Consider the following 26079-nt stretch of genomic DNA (forward strand, 5'->3'; position numbering starts at 1 on the left):
GTATGAGACAGTGTACCCTCCTGCCTGCAGTCTTCCAACAGAGGTCGCTACTACGGGGGTTCCATTTAGCGACCCGCACCTGGCTATAATACTAATAGTGTGCAAATTGTAGGAGCATTTCTTTCCCTGAGGTACTGCACGATGATGCCCGGGCCCTGTGAATGTCAGCCTACTCCTTAGGGGAGAACTCCCGACTCAGTTCCACCTCCCACCTACGCTGCGCTGGGGATTTGGCTTGCGTCCTTGCCCTGTTGAGAAAGCCGTAAATATCCGACAGAAGACTTTTGTTGGAAGTGCGAGTGATGTACCAAACCTCAAACTTCGTGAGGAGCCGACCCGCATGCGAACAGACTTGCAGCTGGGTGACCCAATTGCGTAGCGCCAAGTACTGCCAGTACACTTCCTTAGGGATCCCGTAATGAGCCCCCAGTCGGGGGAAATCCAGGATTCCCCACTCATCAAAGAGGTCACAGATATGTTTACAGTTTGCTTCTTGCCATTTCAAGTAGGTGTTACCTACGGCGGCCGGGGAGGGAGGGGGAGGAGGGGGGGGGGGGGGGAGTCCGGGTTCCCGATGAAGAGGGTCATGGGTGAGATAGCAGAGGACAACTGACACTTCTCTTGGACCCTGTCCCACACCTGCATAGTGGCATGCAAGGCGTAGGCACCCAACGGTCAGTGTCATCTGGGAAGCCAAGGAACCTTCCAGATGTGGATCCCTGCCACTCCCCTATCCATGAAACACCAATGTTTAGCCGAATCTAGTTGATACCATTCAATCATCCATTGTAATTGAGCCGCTTTGTAGTATCACACGAGATGCGGGACTCCAAGGCTGCCCTCGTCCTGCCACAGGTACGTGAGATGATGGGCCGGGCGTGGCTCCCCCCCCCCACCCGCCAAATAAAGCTGCTAATAAGGTGCTGCATTTGAGCCAGCATCGTAGGAGGCGGACATAGGGGGGAAGCGTCTGCATGGTATGCAGACGAGGCAAAATCGTCATTTTGACGGCCGCAATCTTGCTCAGCCAGGAGAGGGTGTGTTTCTTACAGTTATTCAATTTGAGTCGGACCTTGGTCAGTGCATCCATATAGTTCACTTGAGCCGGCTTCGCTGTGGTAGAAAAAACCTGGGGCCCCAGGTAGGTAATATCGGTAGTAGCCCAAGAAAATGGGAAGTGGTGCGATAGTTGCCGGCGGTCCGCCGCTGATAATGTAAGGCTCAAAGCCTGGGTCTTTTTCATGTTAATTTTGAATCCCGACGCGCTAAAAGCCTCGACCTCCGCCAGCAGAGAGGGAAGAGATAGCAACGAATGCGTTAAAAAAAGGAGCATGTCGTCCGTGTACAGGGAGATCTTATGTTCCCTGTGGCCCATCCGATCCCAGTGACCGTAGAGAGTTGGCGGACCCTTTTGGCGAACAGCTCCATATAGAGCGCGAAAAGGAGGGGGGAAAGGGGACACCCCTGCCGCGTACCGCCTCCGACCTGGAAGGGATGGGAGACCACCCCATTGACCCGCATACGAGCCTGTGGACCATGATATACGCAGTTAACCCATTTCCGGAATCTATCCCGGAGTCCAAATCGGCAGAGAACCTGTTGCAAGTAAGTCCAATGCACTCGGTCGAATGCATTTTCAGCATCCACAAAGATAAGGATCACCGGGGTCTGGGTCCGTTGCGTCTTATCCAGTAAGTGGCAGAGTCTTCCAGTGCCATACCCGCAGTTGCGGTCTGGAATAAAACCCGATTGGAGGGGGTCCACCAGGCCCTGCATGTGGGAAGCAAGTCTGTAGACCAGTACACTGGTGAAGATCTTCAGATCCACATTGAGCAGAGAAATGGGGCAGTATGAAGCACATTCCTGCGGGTCCTTTCCCGGCTTGGGAATGGCCACTACCTCCGCCATAGACATTGAGGGAGTAACTTCAAAATTCCAGCGCAAAGAGTTCTGTTTGTATTGGAAGTTGCAGCAAGGGGCAGTGAGAATGTCTCAAATGGTTGTCGCTGTAGCTCGAAGAGCAGGCCTGGCATCATGGACGGTCATTGCTGTAGTGCAAAGATCCTGTCAAGTGTTGCGAACGGTCGGTGCTGGAGATTCGCATTGGGAATCACCATGTGCTGTCGATGCTGTACCGCAAAGTGCATATCTCGGGTTGCTGGGCTTCGCTCGCATTTGCTGTGGTGTGAATAGTCTGGTTCACCGGAGCTTTGCATTTCCAGGCAGGTGCTGGAAGCAACGTATTGGCGCGAACAGGCCCGTTTGCGGTCGCGTATAGCTTTAAGGTTCTGAATTTGTCCTTTTCTTGTGGAGAGGGAGCTCAACTAATGCTACACCAAGGGACCAGGACCTGAGGGGCACCTACTGGGGTTGAGGAACTCACACCAGCAGAGGCGAGCAGGGCTCAGGCTCTCCCAGTTGCATGTCTAGATGCAGGACTAAGCAGCAGGTCACCTGGGCAGATGCAGGAGCTTGTTATGTCCCTGTAGCTCAGAACAGGAGGTCAAGTCTGATGATCCTTAAAGTAACTTTAGTCAGGGGTAAAGGGTGCAGGTCCAGTCTTCCTTCTCAGCAAGCAGACACCACAGTAGAATAGCAGTCCTTACTCTGTATTATGCTCTTGCCCAAAAGTGTACTGAGTAGTTGGGTCTGAAGGTCCAATATTAATACTTGGTGCCAGCTTTAAAGTAGGAGAAGATTCTGGAGGTTTCCACCCCCTGAGGTGTTTGGAATTTCCTGCCTCCCTACCCTGTCACAAAAGACTAGTGTCAAACCCTTTGTCAGTGAATGGAGTCATAGGCTTTGGGATGTGCAAGCGTGGCAGGTGACAGTAACCCCTACCACCTCCATCAAATCAGAGACGGTTTATCCTGCCAATACCTATTCCCCCTTTGTCTCACTGTCTGGGAGCAATAGATAAAGACCAACTGCCAGCTATAGCTAGTCATGTAAACCAGGATGCAGGCGCCAAATAGTTAGGACAAGAAAATGGCAACTTTCAAAATGTGTAGTTTTCAGAATTGTGACTTAAAATCCGGCTTTACTAATAAAGAGGATTTTAATTTAAAATTCTTAAGACACCAAACTCGATATTACTACCTACTTCTGGTTGAAAATTATCACTTATAAAGTTAAATAAAGTAGCCCAATGTAATCAAATGTATATGTGGGCCACTTTATTTTAGCCAGTTAAAGGGATATTTTGCAGCTCGAAATAGCAGTTTCCGGCTGCACATACAGGCTGCAAAGTCAGGCCTTCAACATGTTTAAAAGGACTACTTAAGTAGGTGGCACAATTAGAGCTGCAGGCCCACTAGTAGCATTTATTTTACAGGCCTTGGATACAGGTAATACCACTTTACTAGGGACTTACAAGTATATTAAATGTGCCAATTGGATGTAAGCCAATTTTACCATGTTGAAAGGAGAGAGCACAAGAACTTTAGCACTGGTTAGTAGTGGTAAAGTGTGCAGTCGTAAAAGCCAACAAAAAACATTTTTTTTCAAAAATAAAAATGGGAATCACCCTGCAGGGTGGACCAAGTCCAACACCAGGCCTCCCCATAATTCCAGACTCTGGGAGTGGACTCTGTTTTTTTCTTTTATGGCAGTGTTAAATATTTTTTAAATGGCAATGCATTCCCCCTTTGGAGCACCTTTGGGCCCCATCAAACCTCTAGGATGCGTTGGCCTCCTGTCAGTAGGGCTTATGTCGCCACTGTTCACCCCCTTATTACTGCCCCCAACAATGCCATAGACAGTGGGCCTGGCTTTGCCACCCCACCTTTTGCTGACCCTGGCTCCCGTGCTTGGTCCTTCAATGCCACTTTCAATATGGATTCTGTCTAAATGATCAAACCAGAGCAATTCTAGTGCACAAGTCACCCAGGGAGAAACAGAGGCCGATTGAAGAACAGCAATGACCCATAATCTTTTTGGCAGCGACTCAGACCCCTTAGAGCAATTGCGACAGGACACTGAGGACACTGATGACAGTGGTGATGTGCGGTACACCCCTTCTAATGGACACTTCTAATTACAGATTCCTGACTTTTATAGTGTCCCCAGGGTCAGGCTCGATTCTGAAGATTTAAACAGCATTACTCCCATGTGCTGGTAGGTGGGGCAATGCACCTCTGGTTTAATGTTGTTCCACCATGGAAGTGTCATTGGAGCCACAAAAGCGCCACCCCAGTGCATCAACATCTATTCCTTTCAAATGTCTTTGACAAATCCCCACAAAGTGTGCATCTGCTTTTGAGATTGGGAAGTCCTGCGAGAAGTGTGCCCGTATTAATTCAAAAGCATACAAAAAAATGATAGATGGAGTGCTTCAATTGATCTCAGCCACTGGTAATTACTCATGCCCACATCCCAGTCTGTTATTTTGCACAACCGGCCACATCTCTGTGGACCCTGCTATATGCATATCCGTGTCTCCTGCTCTAGTGGGAACAGTCCAGCCTAAACTGCCAAGTCCTTACTGAACCGGAACACAAGCAACCTAGGAGCCAGCCAGAAATAGCTTGGTTCCAGTGACTGTATACACGTGATCCACACCTGGGAATACCCATTTCACTTAGGGCGACACACTAAAGGATACAAAAAAGCAAGGGATGAAATGTTTGACTTGATCTCACCCAATGGTAATTACTCACAGCCGCATCCCACTCCATTGCTATTTTGCAAACCATACCACCTCAGTTTGGACCCAGCTATATGCAGATCACTCGACCCTGCTCCAATGGGGATGGTCCAGCCTAAGCTGAGATGTTGCAACAACATCAGGGTGCCTTGCCAGGCCAAAGAGCCAATTCGACAACTGATCCCAATTCACCCCAAGTTTCTGGGTCATCAGTGACATCCTAATGAATTGAGGCCTTTGGAGAGGCAATGTTTGATCGAATCTTGGGCACTGTTTTGGCTCCTTCTGGTGAACCTTCAGGCCCCAGGTTTCCGCTGAGGCCTCCTATTGCGTACGTAGTACTTTACGCACAAACCCAGTCCTCGGGAGTTAAAGTCAATACAGGTCAAGGTTTAAGTGAGCGCATGACTGCACCACCAGTGGCACTAGGACTGCCAGGTGCAGATTTGGATTCGGGGTTGCGTGCCCAATGTTAACCAATGGAGCCGAGGGGCACTCAGTCGTGCCAATTACAGGTAAGTAAAGCGGATTTGGAGGGCAGCCTCTGGACGTTAAGACAAGCACTGGGTGGTCTACGAGGCAGAACCAAACACACACCCTCAGCAGCACAGAGGCGGCCGGGTGCAGGGTGCCGGGTGCCAACACAGCGTCGGGTGCCCAATGCAAATCAATGGAGGACTATTGTCTGAAGCAAAGGCTGCAGGCTTGGACCAGGAAGCCAGACGAAGGAAACCGGTGGCTGGGCAGGTAAGTTAGATGTTGAGGTTACCTGGACACAGTCAGTAGGGCTCCCCAAGGCCTGGGTCTGCAGATGCAGGAGTGTCTTTGTAGCCGGTCGTGGTCAGGGGGGTCCTTTGTGTTGAGGCTGCAGGTGTTTTCGTAGAGCCCAGGAGGGGTCAACCCACGATAGACTCGGGCTCTGAATTACTGGAGAACCTCACTTGGACTGTGGTCGGAGGCGCCGGGTGCAGTGGGGGATCCGGAAGCGGTGTTTTGCTGTTCCACAGGTCACCGAGGAGTTTCTTCTTTAAACGGGCCATTGTTCTCTGGAGTTCTGGTCTTTGTTGAAGGCAGCAGTCCTTCCAGAGGGTTTGGGAGGCTGCTGGGCTGCAGGGCGAGTCATCAGTTTTCGCAGGATCTCGAGGGTTGCAGACAGGCTGGTAGGGCTAGTGCCAAGTCAGTGGGTGTCTTCAGTCTTCTTTGACTTCACACCTCTTTTTTGTCTCCTTAATTCATAGGTCGTCAGGAACTAAGGATTAAGGTACAAGGTTGCCCCTAAATAATCAATTTACTGATGTTATAGGTGCTGGAAGGTAGTAGCCAATGGGCTACTTGCCTTTAAGGTGACTACACCCTTTGTATGTTCACTCCCTTTGGGGAGGGGCCATACCCCTAATCCTATTGGCTGAAATCCTCAAAAACAATATGGAGGATTTTCAAAGGAGGCGGGGGGGGGGCACCTCAGCTCAGGACACCTTAGGGGTGGTCCTAGCTGAGAGGGGACACACCTGTCCTGCTTATTAATTTTCCTGCTGACCTTGCTGCCAAAACTGGGGCTTGTGCATAAACAACAATTGATGGACAGAATGCAGAACAATGTCATACATTCACCCCAGTACAGAGATCTGGGCCTAAATCCATCGTTTTTTTGCTCACCATGCCATTCCAGTTTGAACCCAGCCTTATGTATATCAGTCTTGACCCTGTGCCTCATGGGAACAGTCCAGCCCGAACTGCCAAGCCAGGTCCTCCCTGGACTGGAAACAAGCATCCTAGGACCGGTTTCGGGGTTTCACCCCTCTTCAGCCAGGATAGCTTGATTCCAGTGGCATGGAGAGCACGGGACTCACGTCTGAGCATACCCGTCCCACTCGGGGTGAAAAATGCAAAAACAACAATTGATGGACAGAATGCAGAACAATGTCATACATTCACCCCAGTACAGAGATCTGGGCCTAAATCCATCGTTTTTTTGCTCACCATGCCATTCCAGTTTGAACCCAGCCTTATGCAAATCAGTCTTGACCCTGTGCCTCATGGGAACAGTCCAGCCCGAACTGCCAAGCCAGGTCCTCCCTGGACTGGAAACAAGCATCCTAGGACCGGTTTCGGGGTTTCACCCCTCTTCAGCCAGGATAGCTTGATTCCAGTGGCATGGAGAGCACGGGACTCACGTCTGAGCATACCCGTCCCACTCGGGGTGACAAATGCAAAAACAACAATTGATGGACAGAATGCAGAACAATGTCATACATTCACCCCAGTACAGAGATCTGGGCCTAAATCCATCGTTTTTTTGCTCACCATGCCATTCCAGTTTGAACCCAGCCTTGTGCAAATCAGTCTTGACCCTGTGCCTCATGGGAACAGTCCAGCCCGAACTGCCAAGCCAGGTCCTCCCTGGACTGGAAACAAGCATCCTAGGACCGGTTTCGGGGTTTCACCCCTCTTCAGCCAGGATAGCTTGATTCCAGTGGCATGGAGAGCACAGGACTCACGTCTGAGCATACCCGTCCCACTCGGGGTGACAAATGCAAAAACAACAATTGATGGACAGAATGCAGAACAATGTCATACATTCACCCCAGTACAGAGATCTGGGCCTAAACTGGGGCTTGATCAGAGGGGCAGTGGTCAGAGGGGCAGGCATCTCCATTAGCAGGACAGGCCCTGGCTTTGATAACAAAGGGCAGGAAGCCTTTATGGCTCACCACCCTTGAATGCGGTTCCTGCTTGGGGGTAGGTGTGAAGCACCTCCACCCAGTGCCGGCTTAGTTTCTGACCTACAAGAGAACAAGGCTTCCACCTCAGCGGTCCGAAACATGTCTGTGAATGGCAGGCTATTGCAGACCAGTCAGCCACATACTAGTGGTTTGGTGGGTTTTCTGGCCCTCTGGGTGCAGTTATTAGTGAATCCAACGCTGACATCAGTGTGGGCTCATGAAAATGTGATGTTTGGTGCCAAACATCTTGGAATTCGATGAAGTCATCTTGGAGCTATGGAACTTGTATTGACGGGCTCCTAGCCCATGTACTCAGTATGGCTTCACTACGCACTTATAATGTCGAAGAATGGGCATAGACAGTATAGGGGCACATCTGCTCATTGAGTTATGCTCTCACAAGAGGTATAGTGCACCCTGCATTAGGGCTGTAAGGCCTGACTTACCTATGCCTCTTGCAGTGAAGGCAGGCCTGGCACACAGGTATGTGCCAGGTCGACTCTTCACTTTTATCTGCACCAAAGCATGCAAGCTTCAGTGGCAGTGTGCATTTCTTTGGTGAGGGGTCTCTTAGGGTTGCATAATGCATGCTGCAGCCCTTAGAGATCCTCTCTGGTCACAATGCCCTTGGTACCACTGGTACTTTTTACAAGGGACTTGTATGTGGGCCAGATGTGTATCAATTGTGGAAACAGAGGTACAGTTTTGGGAAAGAACATAGGCACTAAGAACCTGATTAGCAGGAACCCAGTGCACATTCAGTCAAAGATACATCAGTCAGACAAAAAGTGGAGGGTAACCATGCCAAAAGGGGTACTTTCCTACACAGTTGGACTCAACTGCTTGATTCGGGGTCTTCTCCATTGCCATCCATCGCCGTGCTTGAATGCATTTTACTAACTTATCAGGTGAGATCCAGGTGTCACTGCTAGACATGCCCTTTGATGGCATTCAGCCACTTGGTGAGCAGGCAGATGTTGCTCCTTTTTCGTCGTCCACGCCAGTTGTGGCTTCCAAGGCTTTTTGGTGCTCCCACCGGACACCGACCACCAGAGGTGGTGCAGTGGTTCTTTGCCCTCTGAGGCACTCCTCTGGTTGATATTACCATTAATGAGAACAAGTACTGCCTGCACTTTAGTGCCCTGATTCTTGGGAGACCCATTCCATATGAGGTGGGACTTCCATTTCTACTCCTTCTTTTTTTTTTTTTTTTTTTTTTTTTTTTTTTTTTCTCCTCCTGTTCCTCTGAGTGCTCAGGTTCTGAAGAAGCTGCGTCAGAACTGTGTTCAATTTTTGATTCCACGGGACTGGTCGCGGATCTGCTTCATCTAGCCCTGCACCCTCCTGTTCTAGTATTGCACCTGAACTTCCAGAGCCTCCTCATTCAAGCCTAAAGAATGAGTTCCTTCAATTAGCCTCCTGACGCAATGGACATATTTTTTCTTTTTCAGCTCATCACCCCTGCAATAAGTATGTTTAATCTGTGCTTTGGTTCTTTTTAATTTTTTGGTGTGCTGAGATTAAAGTTTATCCCCTCAAAGTACCTTTATCTGATGTGCTTCTCTTTGCACTTTGCTGGTCGTGGAAAAGCTTTGCTCTGGGCCCAGTTAGGACTATCTGTCAGCCCTTTCAGCTTTTCAGTTTTTTGCTGAATGAGTCGTCATTCTTCCCTTTTGTTAGGCCAGTTTTGAAGTGATTGCCCCACTTGTTGAACCCCTGCCCACTTCATGCGCCTCAGTGGGTTCCTATCATTGTGTTCACATATCTGATGGGATCACCCTTCGAACCGATGCACGGTAGGCGTCGTCGTACGGCTCCGCGTAAGTCACTGGCGTCGTAGCCGCTGAGATGACGTAGTCGGAGCTACTTAGACACGCCCACGTGCGCTGACGTCAGTTCTTTCTTTTTCCGCACAGCAGTGTAGATCCAAGAGAGCGCGGTACCCCTAGTTAAAAGTTTTAACTTGGTTTCTGACAACTTGTTTTTTACGAGTACTTGACTCCTGGTGCATTAGGGATGCCCGGGTTTAAGTCTTGTAGAGCCTGCTGCCGGAACATGTCGGTAGCAGACCCGCTTGACGTGTCTCTGTTGTGCTTGGGGCACACCCATGACCCCGAGGCATGCCACGATTGTCTGGCCATGGCGCCAAAAGCTTTGTGGGAGCGTTCCCGAAAGTTGTTGGATGTCCAGCAATCGATTCCGCACCGATCGAGGTCCCGCTCCCGTGGGAGGTCAAGGGACCGGTCGCGGAGCCATCAGCATCGCTCGCCGGAATCGGGGACAGGTAAGTCTAGGCGTCATAAGAAGTCGAAGAAGCGACGTCGCTCTTCCTCTACCCCTCACCAGTCGCGGGACATGGTGGAGGGGGCGGGCAGTCACTCTCCCGCAGCTCCGTTGGAGCCTCCGTTGTTGCCTGCGGCCTACCCACCCTTTCGGGGACCGCACGCAACTTCGTTCGAGGTGCAAGCCTTCGTGTCGGCCTTGCACCATTTGTTTGCCCCATCGGATCCCTCCGGAGTGCCTTTGGGCCCTGCGGATCCATTGGGAGGGTCTGCGTCCGTGCCGCCTCCTTTGGCCTCGGCTGCGCCGGCACCATACCCTGCGGCGCCGCCGGCTCCGGCCTCGGCACCATATCTGGATACGGCCCCTGTGCCGCGGCGGAAGACAGACGGCGCCGGACCAGGGCTGGTATCTTACCCCCCCATTCCAATTCTTCGTGGGGAGTTTGTCCAATTTCCCCTGACACCTCGTCCTTACCGGCCTCTTCAACGAATGGTGGACGAAGGGGAGTACTGTGAGAGATCTGAGGACCCTCTTGCAGCTCAATGCGAGGATGAGCCTGAATGGGAAGGCGATGTGGAAGGTCCAGTAGATCTGGATTTTTCTCCACACCCTGGTACACTGTCCCCTTTTTCCGTGGCTATGGAGGAGGTTGGAACTTTTTCAGTGGTGTTTTGTCGGGCGGCTGAGGCTCTTAACCTCGAGCTCCCTTCGGTACCTATCAGGACCAGTCTCCTGACCGAGGTGCTGCAGCCACAGTCCTCCTCTGCAGAGCCGTTGCTGCCCTTTAATGAGGTGCTTACTGATATCCTGTTGAGCACCCAAGACAAACCTAACACAGGAGTTTCTGTTGACACGGGTGTGGCACGCTGCCATCGCCCGGCACCGGGCGATCCCAGCTTCCTCACACAACACCAGACGCCTGAGAGTCTGGTTGTCCAGGCTTCTGCCTCTCCGAGTGCATTCCCTTCTGCTCCTCCGGACAAAGAATCTAGGAAACTGGAGCAGTTTGGGAAAAAGATTTTCACTTCTGCCAGTTCCGGATTGCGAGCGGTGAATACTGCGTGCCTGTTGGGCCGCTATTCCCATTCTGTGTGGGATACTGTGGCACAGGTGCTGCCTCAGTGCCCTGTGGAGGCATGGGCTGTTCTCTCCCAGGCCATTACCGAGGGAAGAGATGCTGCTAAATTTACCAGACGTGGGTTTGACACGGCCGATTCTCTTGGCAGGGCACTTTCCACAACGGTGGCGCTGCACCGTTACGCTTGGCTTAGAACTACTGGCTTCTCCGGGGATGTTCAGAACACCTTGCTTGACATGCCTTTTGATGACACACGCCTCTTTGGTGAGAAGGCAGATAGCACCCTGGAACGCTTCAAGGACTCTCGAGCTACGGCCCAGTCCTTAGGTCTCGCCACCACGCGTACTCCTTCGCAGTCTGCTTTTTGCTCCTTTCAAGGTCGAGGTGCCCATGCGCGTTCCTTTCAGACCCTCAAGCTTGCGCAGCCGCAGTCTCAGCGCCGTGGTGTGTCCCGAGGACAGCATACGGGTCAGTCCACCACCGCTCATGCCGCCGCTGCCTCAAAACCTTCCTAGTTGGTGTAAAGAGGTTAAGGAAAACCCTAACCTTCGTGAAGCACCGCGTGGACGCAAAGGTCTCAAGTATAAACCCAAATAATCACAATTTACTCAGCAATTTTTCAATATCAATCATGTGCATAAAAACTCAAATGTTTTGAAACAATGGTCATCAAATATTTATATCAAAAAGCCAAAACTTTTGAACATAAACTGTATTGATTTTACTGAAACAAACACATGAATATGTTGCTCATCACATTATTCATTTGGCAATTATATGTTTGTGCCTTGATTAAAGGTCAGAACTCATAAAAAGATGGACAATCTGAATGCATTTCGGGTTTTTACAGAACCCTTCGTCAGGGGATGTATAAGTCACATTAATCATTTGAATGCGTGTAATCGTTTCCAGAGGATCCTCTTCCAGAGCTACAACAAGAAACCTTATGAATATCCATGGAGAAATTAAAGCAAAATACAAAAATGCAAATTTACAAAACTTGCCTATAGGATTTGCACTCGAAGAAAAGACCCAAAAGGCCCAGCAACGAGACATCAGTGTGCTTGATTGTCTACTAAAAACCTGTTTGTGCTCATGTGTAAAGAAACAACGTGGTGTATCCTATTAAGTATCCTTAGGTAATGGATGATAAAAGTTTACCGGAAAATGAAAATTGTATCAGTCTAAATACTAAGAAAATCATCTCCACTCCAAGGAGCATAAAAGAAAAGAAAAGCCGTAAACCACAACGAGATGCGTTAGTGTGCTACGTTGATTTAAAGAAACCGAGCTGAGGTGCTTAACGAACTGTGTGATACATGCTAATGAGTGTCCCTATACAATATTAAATGTCTGCTTACCAACGGAAGAAAAATACTAGACTCCGTTGTAATATTTCAGTCTAAAAGTAAACACAATGGTCAGCACTCGAGAAACATCAAGTATTTCAGAAAAGTCACTGCAGGTTGTGAGAAAGTAATGTATAAACTCAGCTTACCATGTGCAATCAGCCGATCGTTATTCAGAAGCCTCATCTGCAAACGTGACCAAAAGACACCTCTATACTCTGAAAGTACATCAAAAGTGTATCACAAACTACGGTTCGTGAGGTTTAAACGATGGTGAAATTTCGCATTTTAGAATGGCATCTCCGCGTCTCACCTGGATAGTGAAACGCCCAGGTCTTCCGTGGGAAACCCCGTACAACCGCATACGTGAAGTTGCATAAGTTCAAACAATGGGCGGGGAGTTGTTTATTCACAACCGAATAGGAAATGGAAAACAGACTCGCTAGGAGTAATAGAATCGGCTTAGTCTACAAGAGTTCCTAGTCAGGTGTTTCAGGCCCACCAGACGCCAGTGGGTGGTAGGATTCGCCATCACCTTCCCACTGGCGTGCCATCACCTCAGACAGGTGGGTTCTGCAAATAGTCCGAAGGGGCTACTCCCTCCCGTTGGAGTCTACCCCTACAGCGATGCCTCCTCAGTTCCACCACATGTCGGGGGATCACTTGTAACTTCTCCAGCAGGAAGTTGCGGCCCTCGTGGCCAAGGGCGCCATCGAGCGCGTTCGGACGCCAGAAGTAGGTCGTGGTTGGTATTCCCACTACTTGGTGGTTCCGAAGAAGGACAAGGGCTTGCGTCCTATCTTGGAACTCCGGAACGTCAACCACTTCCTCCGGAAGGAGAAGTTCAAGATGCTCACGCTTGCTCAGGTCTTCTCTGCCCTGGACCCGCAAGACTGGCTGGTAGCGTTGGACTTGCAGGATGCTTATTTTCATATCCCCATCCTGCCAACCCACCGGCGTTACCTACGGTTCGCGGTAGGCCATGAGCACTTTCAGTTGACTGTGCTCCCTTTCAGCCTTACCAGCGCCCCTCGGGTGTTCACGAAAGATCAGGGGTTTCAGTCTTCTCCTATCTCGACTGGCTGTTGAAGGCGGACTTGCCCAGGCTGTCGTCTCCCACCTCCAGACTACGGCCGCCCTCCTGCATTCGCTGGGGTTTTCCATCAACGTGCCGAAGTCACACCTGATTCCCTCTCAGAAGCTCCTCTTCAACGGAGCGGTTCTGGACACGACGCGGTTTTGAGTTTATCCAACCGAAAAGCGAGTCCGGGATATTTGGGCTATGATTTCGATCTTTCAGCCTCGATCCCGGCTTTCAGTCAGAATGACCCTGAGGCTGCTGGGCCGCATGGCCTCCTGCATCCTGCTGGTGGATCATGCCAGGTGGCATATGCAGACTCTGCAGTGGGACCTGAAGTTCCAGTGGGCGCAGAATCAGGAGAATCTGTCTGATTGATTGCATCCAGATTTCGGAGGGTACTGCATGACTACTGCAGTGGTAGCTCACGAACCAGGATTGGGTCAACGGCAGATCCTTCTCCCTTCACCAACCAGAACACACAGTGGTGACAGACGCATCCCTTCTGGGATTGGGCAGCCACATGGGAGAGGTGGAGATTCTGAGTCCGGGTTCCACATCAACCTTCTGGAGCTTCAGGTGATTCATCTTGCACTAAAAGCATTCCTTCCCTCTGTCCGGGGTATGTGGTACTGCAACAAACAGGACGGGGTGGGGTCGTGGACCCTATGTCAGGAGGCCCTCCGCTTCTGGACATGGCTGGAACATCAGGGCATATCCCTGGTGGTTCAACACCTGGCAATGGGGAGAGCCTTGGTTAGATCTATTCGCCACCGAAGAGAACGTGCAATGTCAGCATAAGCGTTGGAATTTCCAAGGTGGCACTCGCTAGGCAACGCTTTTCGTCGCGAGTGGATTCGCGGTCTGTTTTACGCCTTTCTGCCTATACCACTTCTGCCCAGAGTGCTGACGGAGATCAGGCTCGACCGGGCTCAAGTCATCCTTGTGGCTCCGGATTGGGCACGAAGAGTCTGGTATACCGAGCTGCTCACATGGCCATCGATCCTTCGACACATCTGCCTCTTTGGGAGGATCTTCTGCCGCAGCAACAGGGGACGGTTCTCCACCCGAACCTGTCCAGCCTCCACCTCCTTGCGTGGAGATTGAGTGGCGGCAGTTGACGTCTTTTGACCTGCCCCCCGAAGTTTGGGATGTAATCTTGCCAGCTAGGCATCCCTCCAAGACGTAACACCTGCCGGTGGAACAAGTTTGTGGCATGGTCCACAGCAAAGGCTGTGGATCCCCTTTCTGCCCCTCTTTCTGAAGTCCTCTTGTTTATTCTTTCCTTGGCCCAGCCGGGCTCTGCTCTGGGCACTGTCAAGGGCTATCTTTTGGCCAGCTCTGCCTTCCTTCGGCTTCCAGATCAGCATTGTCTTTTCAAGTCCCCGGTGGTTAAACATTTCTTGAAAGGCATAACTCATCTTTTTCCTCCTACTCCCTTTGTTGTGCCTCAGTGGGACTTAAATCTGGTCTTGACCTACTTGATGTGCGCTCCCTTTGATCCGCTTCACAACTGTCTTCTGAGACTTTTAACTCTTAAAACTGCGTTCCTGGTAGCCATCACATCTGCCAGAAGAGTGAGTTAGCTCCAGGCTCTTTAATCCAAGCCTCTTTTTCTGTCTGTCAATTCGGACAAGATGGTTCTCAGGACTCGTCCATCCTTCCTGCCCAAGGTTGTCACTGCCTTTCACATCAGTCAGACCATCACTTTGCCCACCTTCTTTCCTCCGCATTCTTCAAAAGAGAAAGAGAGGCTCCACTGTGTGGACCCAAAACATGCACTTTCCTTCCATCTGGATCGCACAAACCGTTCCAGGTGGATGACCAAATCTTTGTTGGCTACGTGGGCGCCAAGAAAGGTCGGGCCTTAAACAAGCGAACCATTTGTCCTTGGGTCATTTTGTGTATCAAAGCCTGCTATTCCTTAGCAAAGAAGGAGCCTCCAGTGGGATTACGTGCCCATTCCACCAGGACTTTCTGGTGTGATCTTGGTTTGCAGACCCACCACCGAGGTTGATATTACTGGGGTATCTATTCTAATGTAAGGAATCTATAACGAACGTGTTTCTTTCAGATGAACAAGTTACTTACCTTCGGTAACAATATATCTGTAAGAAAAGTTGGTTAGTTATAGATTCCTTCCCGCCCCACCCATCCTCCCCGTTCTGCGAACTGATTTCTACGTTTAAGGATATCCTGTCAAGGCCCTAGTTTTGTGCACCAGTGGTCAGTATCTTGCATGGCTCTGCGTTTCTGGCGCGGAAAGTCGTGTACAGAACTGACATCGGAGAACAAGGGTGGTGTCTAAGTAGCTACCGCGACATCATCCCGGTGACTACGACGCCAACGACGGACGTGGAGCCGACCGACGCCACCTTCCGATGTGCAGAGGTACTGCTCATGGAAAAACTTTCCAGTAAAAAATCTATAACTAACTAATGGTTCTAACAGATATATTGTTACCGAAGGTAAGTAACTTGTTCATTAACCTAAATCATTACAAGTGCATTATGTTAGGAGAATGAGTTTTAGGTTAGTCCCAGTCTTACTCGTTGTACCAGAATTTTGTTCTTCGCACAATTAGCCAAGGATCACACGTGGTGGCTAAAAGAACGTGTGAATGATTTGCTGTGCTTTGTTTAGCTTTTAAATGCAAGTTATTCCTACTTTAGTTTTTGTGTTAATGTCTCACAAAATCCGCAATGGTCTTAATTAATACATTACTTCAGTTTGCTGCATTTTAAGTTAATATTTAAAATCTCTGAGGCTTGGAATTGCAGTCCATCTTTACCCTTTACTCAGCAATTGTAACTATTCATCCAACGACAGCATTTTCAGTGCACACATAGAAGAAATAATGAATCCTTAATTATTCCTAACTGTCAAATACCCTTATCTTGTGTGCGAGACCTTCGGTATAGCGCTTACGAGGGGCATCTTGTTAAGCGTGATACCTTCGGTCACTTCATACTTTGTATCTAGCAGCACTTTTAATTCTGGGTCTTGTAGTTTCCAGTTAATGATTACAAGTGTGAGTTGAACAGTCCCAACATTGAAAATGCAGGTGATTGATAAACCAACGCAGGACACTTTTGGAGCAACTTTGAAGTTGTCTAGTAGCAAACGGTATACCACCATGCCCGGTTCCAGGAATTTTTATCTGGGTGGGCCAAGGGTGCGTTTGGGTGGGCCTATGTGTGCCAAATTTATTCTGAAGGTAGACTACAAGCCCTAGAGTTACACATGAACATCGATTCACCAAAATGCCTGGGGTAGTGGGAATGACATCACACATCCTAGACCTTAATGACGTCACAAGAAGTGACATCATATGACCTTTGACCCTCAGTCTTCCTACGAAGTGATGTCACATGACCTTAACCCTTATAACATCACAATAATTGACATCCCTGAAGTTATAATAAAAGCCGTAATAAAACATGACTAATACAATAACAGGACGTTGAAAAATGTCTGTTTTAGATGCCACTTGTATTAGGGTGCTGACATCATATGAAAGGAATCATTAATCGTTTTTCTTAGTTTTACTTGAAAAATTGTGTGTTCATCTGAAGAGGATAATTTCAAATATATTCTTAGATAATGGTCGTACATTTATGATTCCCTTGTGGCTGCTTATGCAATGAGGCACCCACTGTCACTATGGTGGTAATATAATGTATGCCACATCCTACAATATATTACTGTGTGCATCAAACACAGACTAAAATAAATAAACACCTTCAGAATCCACACACAGAAACAGCCGGGTCTGGTGGACTGATGCGTCCACTATAGGGGCCTGTGTTAGACTTCATGGTCACAGGTTCAAGTCCCGGCGGGCCCAGTCATCCTTTCATCCTTCTGAAGTCAATAAAATGAGTACCATTGAGGTGGGTAACAATAAACCTATGTTATTCAGTTCCAAGATACCCTTGGGTGACGTGAATTTTACAAATACACATGTTATGTTAGATAATTGAGGTGCAGAAGGACGCTCACAGGTCTGGGCTCTGCTGCCACTGCACCTGCAGCATCATTGGCAGGTAAAACCCTGTCCCCACTCCATACACACCACCTAACTGCAGCTTGCCTCCGACATGAGGTACTGTTGCCACATTGCCATTCTCTTCCGACATGTATATGTTGTCTCAGCCAGTGTAAAAATAGAGAAAATCCCCCCAAAGTTAGCATATTTCCACTTTACAGTGCATACTTGAAACAGTATTAATAACAAGCATTGGCATAGCCAATAGGTCTCGCCTTTGGGATCTTATAACCTTTAGTAATCCAGCACAATATCCTTGGTGCAACAACATCAACTGTTGCATAGCTAAACACTTATAATGTGCCATGGGCGAGACCTATTGGCTATGCCAATGCTTGTTTTCTCTTTCACCAATATATTTACCAGTTGGTTGTGAAACAAAAATGTTACTACAATATCTTGATTTGTTTATTAACCTGTCCACCACTAATTTAATTTTCAAGTCATTTTGCCGGTGTTCGATGAACTCGGATAACCTTCGATTAGCTTTAACACACGTTGATAAAGGAAGACCACTATTCTGCAAGAATTTTGGAACACTATGTATATCAGAGGTTTGCAATTAGTCCAGACCGCCAAGTAAGTACGTGATGTGCATATGGCGCAGTGGTAAAATCAATCCACACTTTGGTCATTTGGCAGAGACAACTAAATTACTACTGGTCATCATGCCGTGCAATCATGAATCTCAAAATAAGTCCATAAAACCTCTCCTCAAATAAACACTGTCATCTCTTAAATCTTTGCTCCATTCCATCATTTCTAAGTATTTTTCCCCAGCATTTGTGTTCTTTTCAGGTATCCTTCAAGACACTATTTAGAACTCCTTCATATTGTACAAATCTGCACCTTCATTAGTTCAGAAAATCATGTGCAGGTTCAATTGACACCTACAGCATAAGAGACATCTATCTCCACCTACAGGTGTCATCTTGCACCACATTCAGATTACCAATCGTATCTATTAAATTACCCACTTTATTCATATATTTACAGAATCCTAATGAATGGGTTGTGAATTGTTCTCCTGGATTCCTATAGCATTTAAACAGTTAACTTGTCACTTTAGGGAAAGTCCATCGAAACTTTCTCCTGTAAAATAAATCTCATACTTTGTCACCTAGACCACTGCCCCTGTCGACAGACATCATTTATTCAATCAGTCTGTTATACTTCTTGATATACATTTATATTTATCATCTAATTGCTTGGGGATCATTATAATTTTTCTCCTAACTTTAACAACACTATTACTCATGTCTGGTATACAGATTACCCCACTAAACTGCTCTATCCAAAAAGAATTTTCTTATAAATTGTTAGGGTCCTTTATATTGTCCACTTATTCAGAATTTAACTAACCTTAATCAATGTGTACTAACCATTTTTTCATCCGCTTAAGCTCCTCACGTATTGTAATTCCTATAACAAATCTCAAACGCATTGCTGGCCCATTACTGAAAAACCTGTGGATACAATTAGATTATTTAAATCATGACTATAATTAAAAATTTTGTGTCCATCCATATAAGATATGTCTTAATGCTACAGCCAATTATATTACATGTGAAAAAATGTAACTACAGGCCACACATGCATTGTAATTAAAGTATTTCCACATGTTAGTTGCAATTGGAATTTTCATTTAATCTACATATGCTTTCTTTAATTATTTAGCATGTCTTTTACTTCCTTAATCTTAGTCATTAGTAATACATTTTTTGATCCATTTTCGTAATTATATATTTATGTACCAAAAAATCTTTTTCAAGAGACATTGAAAATGTAAAGCAATCCAGATTATCAACATCAAACCCCATCAGTCCCTTATTTGTCATTGTTCCATGGTACCCCGGTCCTATTATAATATCAGCATGGCATACATGCCTTATTCCACCCATTTGTGAACCCTCACTACAAAATAAATAGAATGTACAGAGTAGTTTAAAGTCAATTAGTTTAATCATGGCAATTCTCAGTACCAGAAATACCTAATATCACACACAGACTATATGAGAAAGAGGAGGTGGGCAAAATCGTGGCTTGCTGCAGAGGTATGTACTGGGAAGCTAAGAATCAAATCTATCAAATCAGTACAGCAATAACCAAGCAAAAGTCAGAATAGTAAGTAAATGGAGTTGTGACTGTCTGGCAGCCACAAGCTCTCTGAAATTCAGCTATCAACTTCAGTTGATGAGTCAATGATCAAAGCCTGGAATTAAGAGTAAGCAGCTTTGTGAGCAAACTTCACAGTGATCCACTTTTACAAAATGAGAAGAGTGTACACCACAAAAAGCAATTTGTTCCAAAAGGAGTTGCACAATGATGGAACCGCAAAATATACTTGTAATGTCTGAATACATCCACTTTCCTTTAGAATATAACTGCAATCAACTCATCAGCCATCTGCAGTGCCTTGGAAACGGCCTATGGGGACTTTGTTGTCACTGTTAGAGGGTGCTAGTGAGTGAATCCCTGGTGGGCTCATCATGCTCCGCGTTCTGCGTATGCCTTCACATGTTTCCAAGCCTTCAGTTATTTATGCTCACCTGCTACTAGAGCGGCAACTTTCTGTGGATGCAGTAGTGATTGTACTCACTAGAAGACACCGCTTTCGGTTTTAACGACCCAGGGACATCTTTAAACTGTTTGCCACCAGAGGAAATGTTATTGGTAGGCGCGCATTCAGTGCCATATAAATCTCAGAAATGTCGTCCCTTTGAGCAACCAGAAACTGTAAGGGGATCTTACAGCTGTTGCAAAGCACCAGAAACTAAAGTGCTCTTGTAACCTGAACGAAGTGTAAAACGGAATGCTCCAAAGGGAGGGTCCTGGGTGAGTTACTTCTATAACCCACAGATACCAGAATTGTAATAAAACCTCATAACATCCCAGATTAAGTACATTTGGAAAGCTATCGAGTACTTTCAGATCTAATATTGCACATATAGAAAAACAGACAAAGATAAATTTCCAAGTATTTTCTCAGAAGAAACCCGTGGTGCCATCGACGCCACCACCGATATTCTTTCCCACTGCAGTTGTAAATAAAACTAATTTTGTTCTGTGATGTTTGAGTGGCTCAGTTATATCTATCTACCTGCTTCATCCAATCTCATAATTCCCAAACATTATGGGGAATTTTGCTCATCAGTGCCTCTGAGATAAGCCACGTAAAGCACCCCCGGGGTAACCACAAGACAGAGGCGCAACTCCAACCACATTTTGGGGGAAGGGGGTGTCCCAATTCTACCAGAAATACTAAAATGAAGGATAACCTGGGTTGGTACAGCGTGGGCCTCCCGGTTATGGCTGTCCCAGAGTCTTTCGCCGCTGGAGTGCGGGCGGCACTTAAGTGGTTTTTCAGATGCCAGCCCCCGTGCACAGCCAGCCCCAAGAATGTTGGCCCCAGGGGCTGAGACTCGAACACGGCTCCGGCGCTCCCCTCAGAGTGGAGATGCAGGGGCTCTAAGAAGGGGTGAAAACACAGCGTAGCCTCGTTAACAACTAAATGGTCTTTCGCAGACCTTTGAAGTACTCGGGTGCGGCTGCAATCAGACGGTCGCCAGCCCGGGAAGCTGTCTCGGCTCGGGCTGGCACACACAACGGGAGAGAGAGCGGTGGATATGGCTGAGGCGTGCCAGCGCATATTTTGTCCCTCTGTGGAGAAACTCCACCACAAAAAATGCGAACTTTGGTGTGAGGCCATGAATAAATTAAAGTTAACCCCGCTAAAGACCATGTCGAGGGGAGGGGTTATAACCAAGTGAAAATGTGCAAAGTGTATGTACGCCAGGGGCTCGGCATTAAGTAAGTAAAAGGCTGGCTTACCTTGAGGGCGACGTGTTCATCCCGAGCTCACAGCCCTGAAGTTTTCTCCGTTGCAGGCTCCCTGGGCTCAGTAAAAAAAAAAAAAAAACACACAGAGCGCGGTGTCCCTGAAGTGGACGCTGTGAAAACATAAATAAATAAAGTGAGCATGGTGTCCCTAGCGGGCGCCACGCTCATTATAGTAATAAAAAAGTCACAAAAAAACGTCAGGGGGGTGGAAACAGCAAACTAACGTGACGAAGCTTCTGATAAGCAGCTTGGTTGCCATGACAATAGAAAGCTATTGTCACAAGATGGCGTCGGACTGTCCACAGTCCGTACGGACACGCGCATGCTGTTTGCTTTGGACAAATGGCAAGAGCAGCCATCTTTGTCCATACCGACGCGTGTATGTATGCTTTTGGGAGAATTGATTGCAAAAGGCACTCCCATGGCGAGAGCCCTGCACTGCACTGCACTGCACTGTTTAAGGGTTTCTTAGGCAAAAGCCTTTGATACTAATGTATTCCCACTAGAATCCTTTATACAAATCAATCAGGAAGGCGTGCCCGAGAATGCTCACAGGAACAGCATGGAAACAGGTATATTATTGTGTTAGACCACTGTTTTAGAATGATCTACTCCCGACCCCAAAAGTACAGTCTAACTATTGCACATTCATGAGGTGGCTTAAAGTGACCTGCTCTGACACCTAATAAAGTACTGCATCCGTCTATGCACGCACATCAGTTAGAGGTTGCCAGATGTAGCATCTGTTATGCCTGGCTTGCATTGGGTTCCCATGCATTTCACTTGCAACCATTCGGTCTAGCTTAATGAAAGCAGCAGCCTTGTAAGAGAGTGGTAAGTGCCCAGAGTACTTTTCAGTTTTTTTTATTTTGTTTTTTTACCTTCATTGATCTTTAGTAGATGATAGGTAGCTGATGAAGAACTTGGGCTAAGGCCAAGACCGCTGATCTCTTTAGGTGTCAAAGGTTGTGAGAAGTCACTTCAGATGCTCTGGTTTTTAGTGAATTGAATTCCACACACCCCATACATATTTGCACCATGTATTTTACACTTAGATTATTTGTTTGTATAAAAAGTTTTTAAATTAGTGGAAGCAAACATTTCGAAGGGCTGCTCAATGTGTATAAAAATTGTGCCCATTGCGTTTTTGTACAACTTATCTCCATTAACTAACAGACTCACGGATAGCACTTTCTCCTACAATTAAAATGTGCACTCCTGTAGTAATGTTACCTTAGTTATATTTCTGTTTTTCCTTCACAGGGGTTTTACTTAATAATTTAACTTGGTCTTTTGCAGAACAAAGTGGCAGAACAAATGGGAAAGCTAGAAGCAGAGTAAGTTAACAATTTTAAGCATTATTTTGGCTGTGCCTGTTCTTAGACAGTATTTGGAAGCCTCATCAAAGTACTGGTTATGTAATGAACACATTAAAAGTAAGGTAACCTAATTCTGTGTATTAGTAGGACTCTCGATCTTGATATGGTCACACTTTACAACACCTAGTCAAAGGGCCTTTGAGACACTATGAAAGATTCAATATCTAGACCTACTAGTCTAAGAATATTGCATTTCTCTGTTCTTTTTTTTGCAGTGTTTTTTCTTTTATCAGCACAGGACTCCAGTTTTTAAAATCTCTGAAGTATTTTCTAAATATTCTTACCTATGGCTGTGCACAGTTCTGCTGTATTGCATTGATTGTTATCTCCAGTTTCTAATGAATATTCAATTCTGCAGGTGACCTATATGGGCCTTATCTATAGGCGCCAGACTTGATGCACAATGTTTCACAGGCTCTAGGAGGTTCTGCACAATATCTGGTACTGAATTGTAGATAACGGAAGTGACATCAGGAGTATTTATAACATCCCCTGTTCCACCAAAGGCCTTACGTAAGGCTAATCTCCCTTTCCATACCTTTGCTCCACAGCCTAATGCCAATGACCTCCCATATCCTTCAGATGGAAAAGGTCAGCAAAATAACCTGAAGTACTGGAGATACCCAATGTGACTAATTTCTCTTAAGTGGACACATTCTCAAGGTTTCATGACCAGTTTGGAATCAATTGTGATCCCTTGACTTTTTAAAACGTGTCTCCTAGAGATGAATACAACAACATGGGGTCTGATTACCACTTGCTTTAACTTTCCAGGCCAAGAACACCACTTCATGTGGATTTACAATAATACAAGCAGGCTGCGTACCTCACCAAAGAGCACGTTCTCGTCCTATAAAGGTCCGATTACTGACTAGTCACATTTTACAACGGTCATCAGCAGGTCTGTGGAGACTCTAGAAAACCCATTTTGCACCAAGCTGCCATTGGAAATCTCTTTGGTGAGACGCTGTCATGGAAGCAGTCCCCTGGGCCTTTTTTAGCATTTAATGAAGTTCTAATATCTTTAAAGGCCTGTGGAACAAGCTGGAATTTTCCCCGGTAGTCTCTTTTGTGGCCTCCAGAATGCACAGGCCTGTTTTTTTTTTTTTAATCCACCTTTCTCTTTGCCAACCCATCCATGGCAAGTTCCATCAGACATCTTTCACCAAGCTAAAGGTTGCATTTTTCATACAGTGCCCGCTGATGGGAACTATAAAAATTAGATGTGATGGGGCAAAATGTATTTTCATTTAATAGTCTAGCCCTAGCTTGAAACACCTTGAGGTATTCCCGTGCCCTTTGGCAAATGGCCAGATCGGGTCCCTGTAATTAGATTACACAAGTGTGTCATCAGCAGTACTGAAAATATGAGGTTAAGCAACCACATAACCACATCTTGCTGGCAACATCAGACCGTACCTCGGGTTTATTGCCCTCTAAGTATAGAAGCACAGGCCGAGAAAGGCAAGCTCTTCTTTGGCTATACATTCTCCAAAATCATTATAAAGTCTTGCCTTTCAGGGATTCATCTCTTCATTGTGGAACTGGGGGCGGTTGTTCCTTGTTTCAGAAAATAACCTTGGCCAGCTTGATCCTTAAGGCTATAAGATCAGGTTATCTTCTTTTTTCTTCAGAAGATGGACAACTGTACCCATATACTGTCCCCTCCGGGAAGCAGCCTAAACCATGCAGTCTAAACAATGCGTGGCTTAAAAACGCAGGCGGAACCACGCACGTCTAAACCACACATATTCATTTACCAAGCATTTGTGCGGTTTAGACGTGTGTGGTAGTTAGCACTCTAGATTCAGGCTAAGGGTCGGACTGGGTAGAGGGTCGGAGGGGACTTTTGCCCAGCCAAGGAATGGATGAACTGAGTGTATGGTGAGTACAATATTTTTATTATAAACTTTTAATGGTGGGGAGGCCGGTTTTAGGACTGGGGGCAAGCGGGGGTGGAGGAGAGGGTCGAATCCTGGGCTGAAGGTTTTAGGGCTTAGGGGGCAGTTTTAGGACTCCGGGTGGGGAGTCGGGGTTGAGTTCTGAGGTGAAGGATTTAGTGCTTAAGATCGGGGTCATGGTCGATTTGAAGTCTGGGGGCCGAGTTTAAGGGCTGGGGTGGACTTAGTAAATTAGTCCTGGGGTCCGCTTTTAGGATTCAGGACTCTGGCTAGGGCAGAACCTAAACTACGCATTTGCTTTTACCAAATAACTAAATTTGTTATAAAAGCATGCATGGTTAAGACCACATTGTTCAGGCATGCGTGGTTGGGGACTGTGTGGTTGTAACATACAACCGTCCCCTCCACATAAACATCTTGATAATGGATGGTTGCCTCATTGTTGACAAACGTGGAATTAAGAGGATTTCTCTCTTGAGGCTGCTATACCGGGTATTTCAAAGTCCTTAACTGGTTGGGGGGGGGGGGTTTGATTACAACCAATCCTAAATGTAAGATTCCTGAACAAGGTTTTCAATAAGGAAGAGTTAAGAATCTTGACCCTACCCTCTATAACATTCTTTTTAGGCTCAATACTTGATAATTTACCTGGAGTTTTATGGCACATATTTACATATATTATTTGGCGACGAGCAAGAGCAATTTTTGTGTTTTTTTTTTTTTTTTGTGACGGTGCAGACATTGATCACTACCACTTTTCAGTTTTCCCTTTTGGCTCCCAGGATATTCACAAAGATTTTGACTGTGGCTGTAGTACACCTTCAACACAGGGAAATGCACCATTATCCACACCTGGATGATTGGTTAATACGTTCACACACTTAAGAATTTCAATTGGATTTTATTGATTTTTGACGTTGGTAGTTACAAGAAGTTGATGAAGAGGACAAGCTGCATCCATCGGGTACATTACAAGTTCAGTAGAAGAGCAACAGGATGCAAGGTTCGGTGACTTCACAATCAGTATGATGGAAAAGCAACAGTTATCATCAGAATGCCTCTGTTTTAGTTTGTACTTTGTTATATGAGCTGAGAAAAGGAAAGTACTGGCTTGTTGTGGTTTAGGAATGATAAATCATTGAACTGCTTGCTACTGAGTGATGTGGTGCCATAGTTTAAGGTTTCCCTGTGTGTCCTAGGAGAATGATGGGGAGCCAATGGAAGATATTATGTGGAGCCTCCTTTAACTGGTGTGGAATGCTAGAGTGGGCGATGGGTTTCAAATTTGAAAGGAAGTAACCAGGGAAGGGAATGAGCAGAGTTGGTAGGATGGTACTTTATGAAATTTGTGGGAGTTGCGGGCCAGAGGGTATTGTGCTGGGAATGAGGCAAGCATGGGAAAGGTAACCAGGTGGTATGACCTCTAGCATGTTACGATTCTTCCAGGGTGTGAGGGGAGAATTCTAGGAATATTGGGGAAATGGGGAGTTGAGTTTACGCACTGAGGGTATCAGGCAGGCCAGAGTCCACCGTTGGGCCTAGTGGACGAAGGGTAGTAGAATTTACCAAGGTGGTAGAGGGGCGGTGGGGTCATCAGCGGTCAGTTCCCTGAACTGTAAAAGACTGGTGTCCCAGGCTGCAGCTATAGGGCATCAGCGAGTACGTCTGACTTCTTACCAGTGTAGTGCTGAGATTTCAGCCTCTCCACAGCGGAACAGTGCCTTGTGCCACTGCCAGAGATCCTGGGGATGGTGG

At 46.9% G+C, this 26079-nt stretch overlaps 1 protein-coding gene across 1 annotated transcript in view; it reads left to right on the top strand.

The window, feature by feature from the left end:
* The window catches only part of LOC146789438 (kinesin-like protein KIF15-A), a 645535-nt gene that overhangs the window by 171377 nt on the left and 448079 nt on the right, over positions 1 to 26079 (top strand). The window contains exon 11 of the mRNA XM_085631097.1: positions 22344 to 22381. Coding sequence (XP_085487223.1) covers positions 22344 to 22381 — 38 coding nt within the window. The remainder of the gene's footprint in view (positions 1 to 22343; positions 22382 to 26079) is intronic.

This window comes from Triturus cristatus, chromosome 10 (assembly GCF_964204655.1).
Source record: "Triturus cristatus chromosome 10, aTriCri1.1, whole genome shotgun sequence".
In the NCBI taxonomy this organism is placed as follows: Eukaryota; Metazoa; Chordata; class Amphibia; order Caudata; family Salamandridae; genus Triturus; species Triturus cristatus.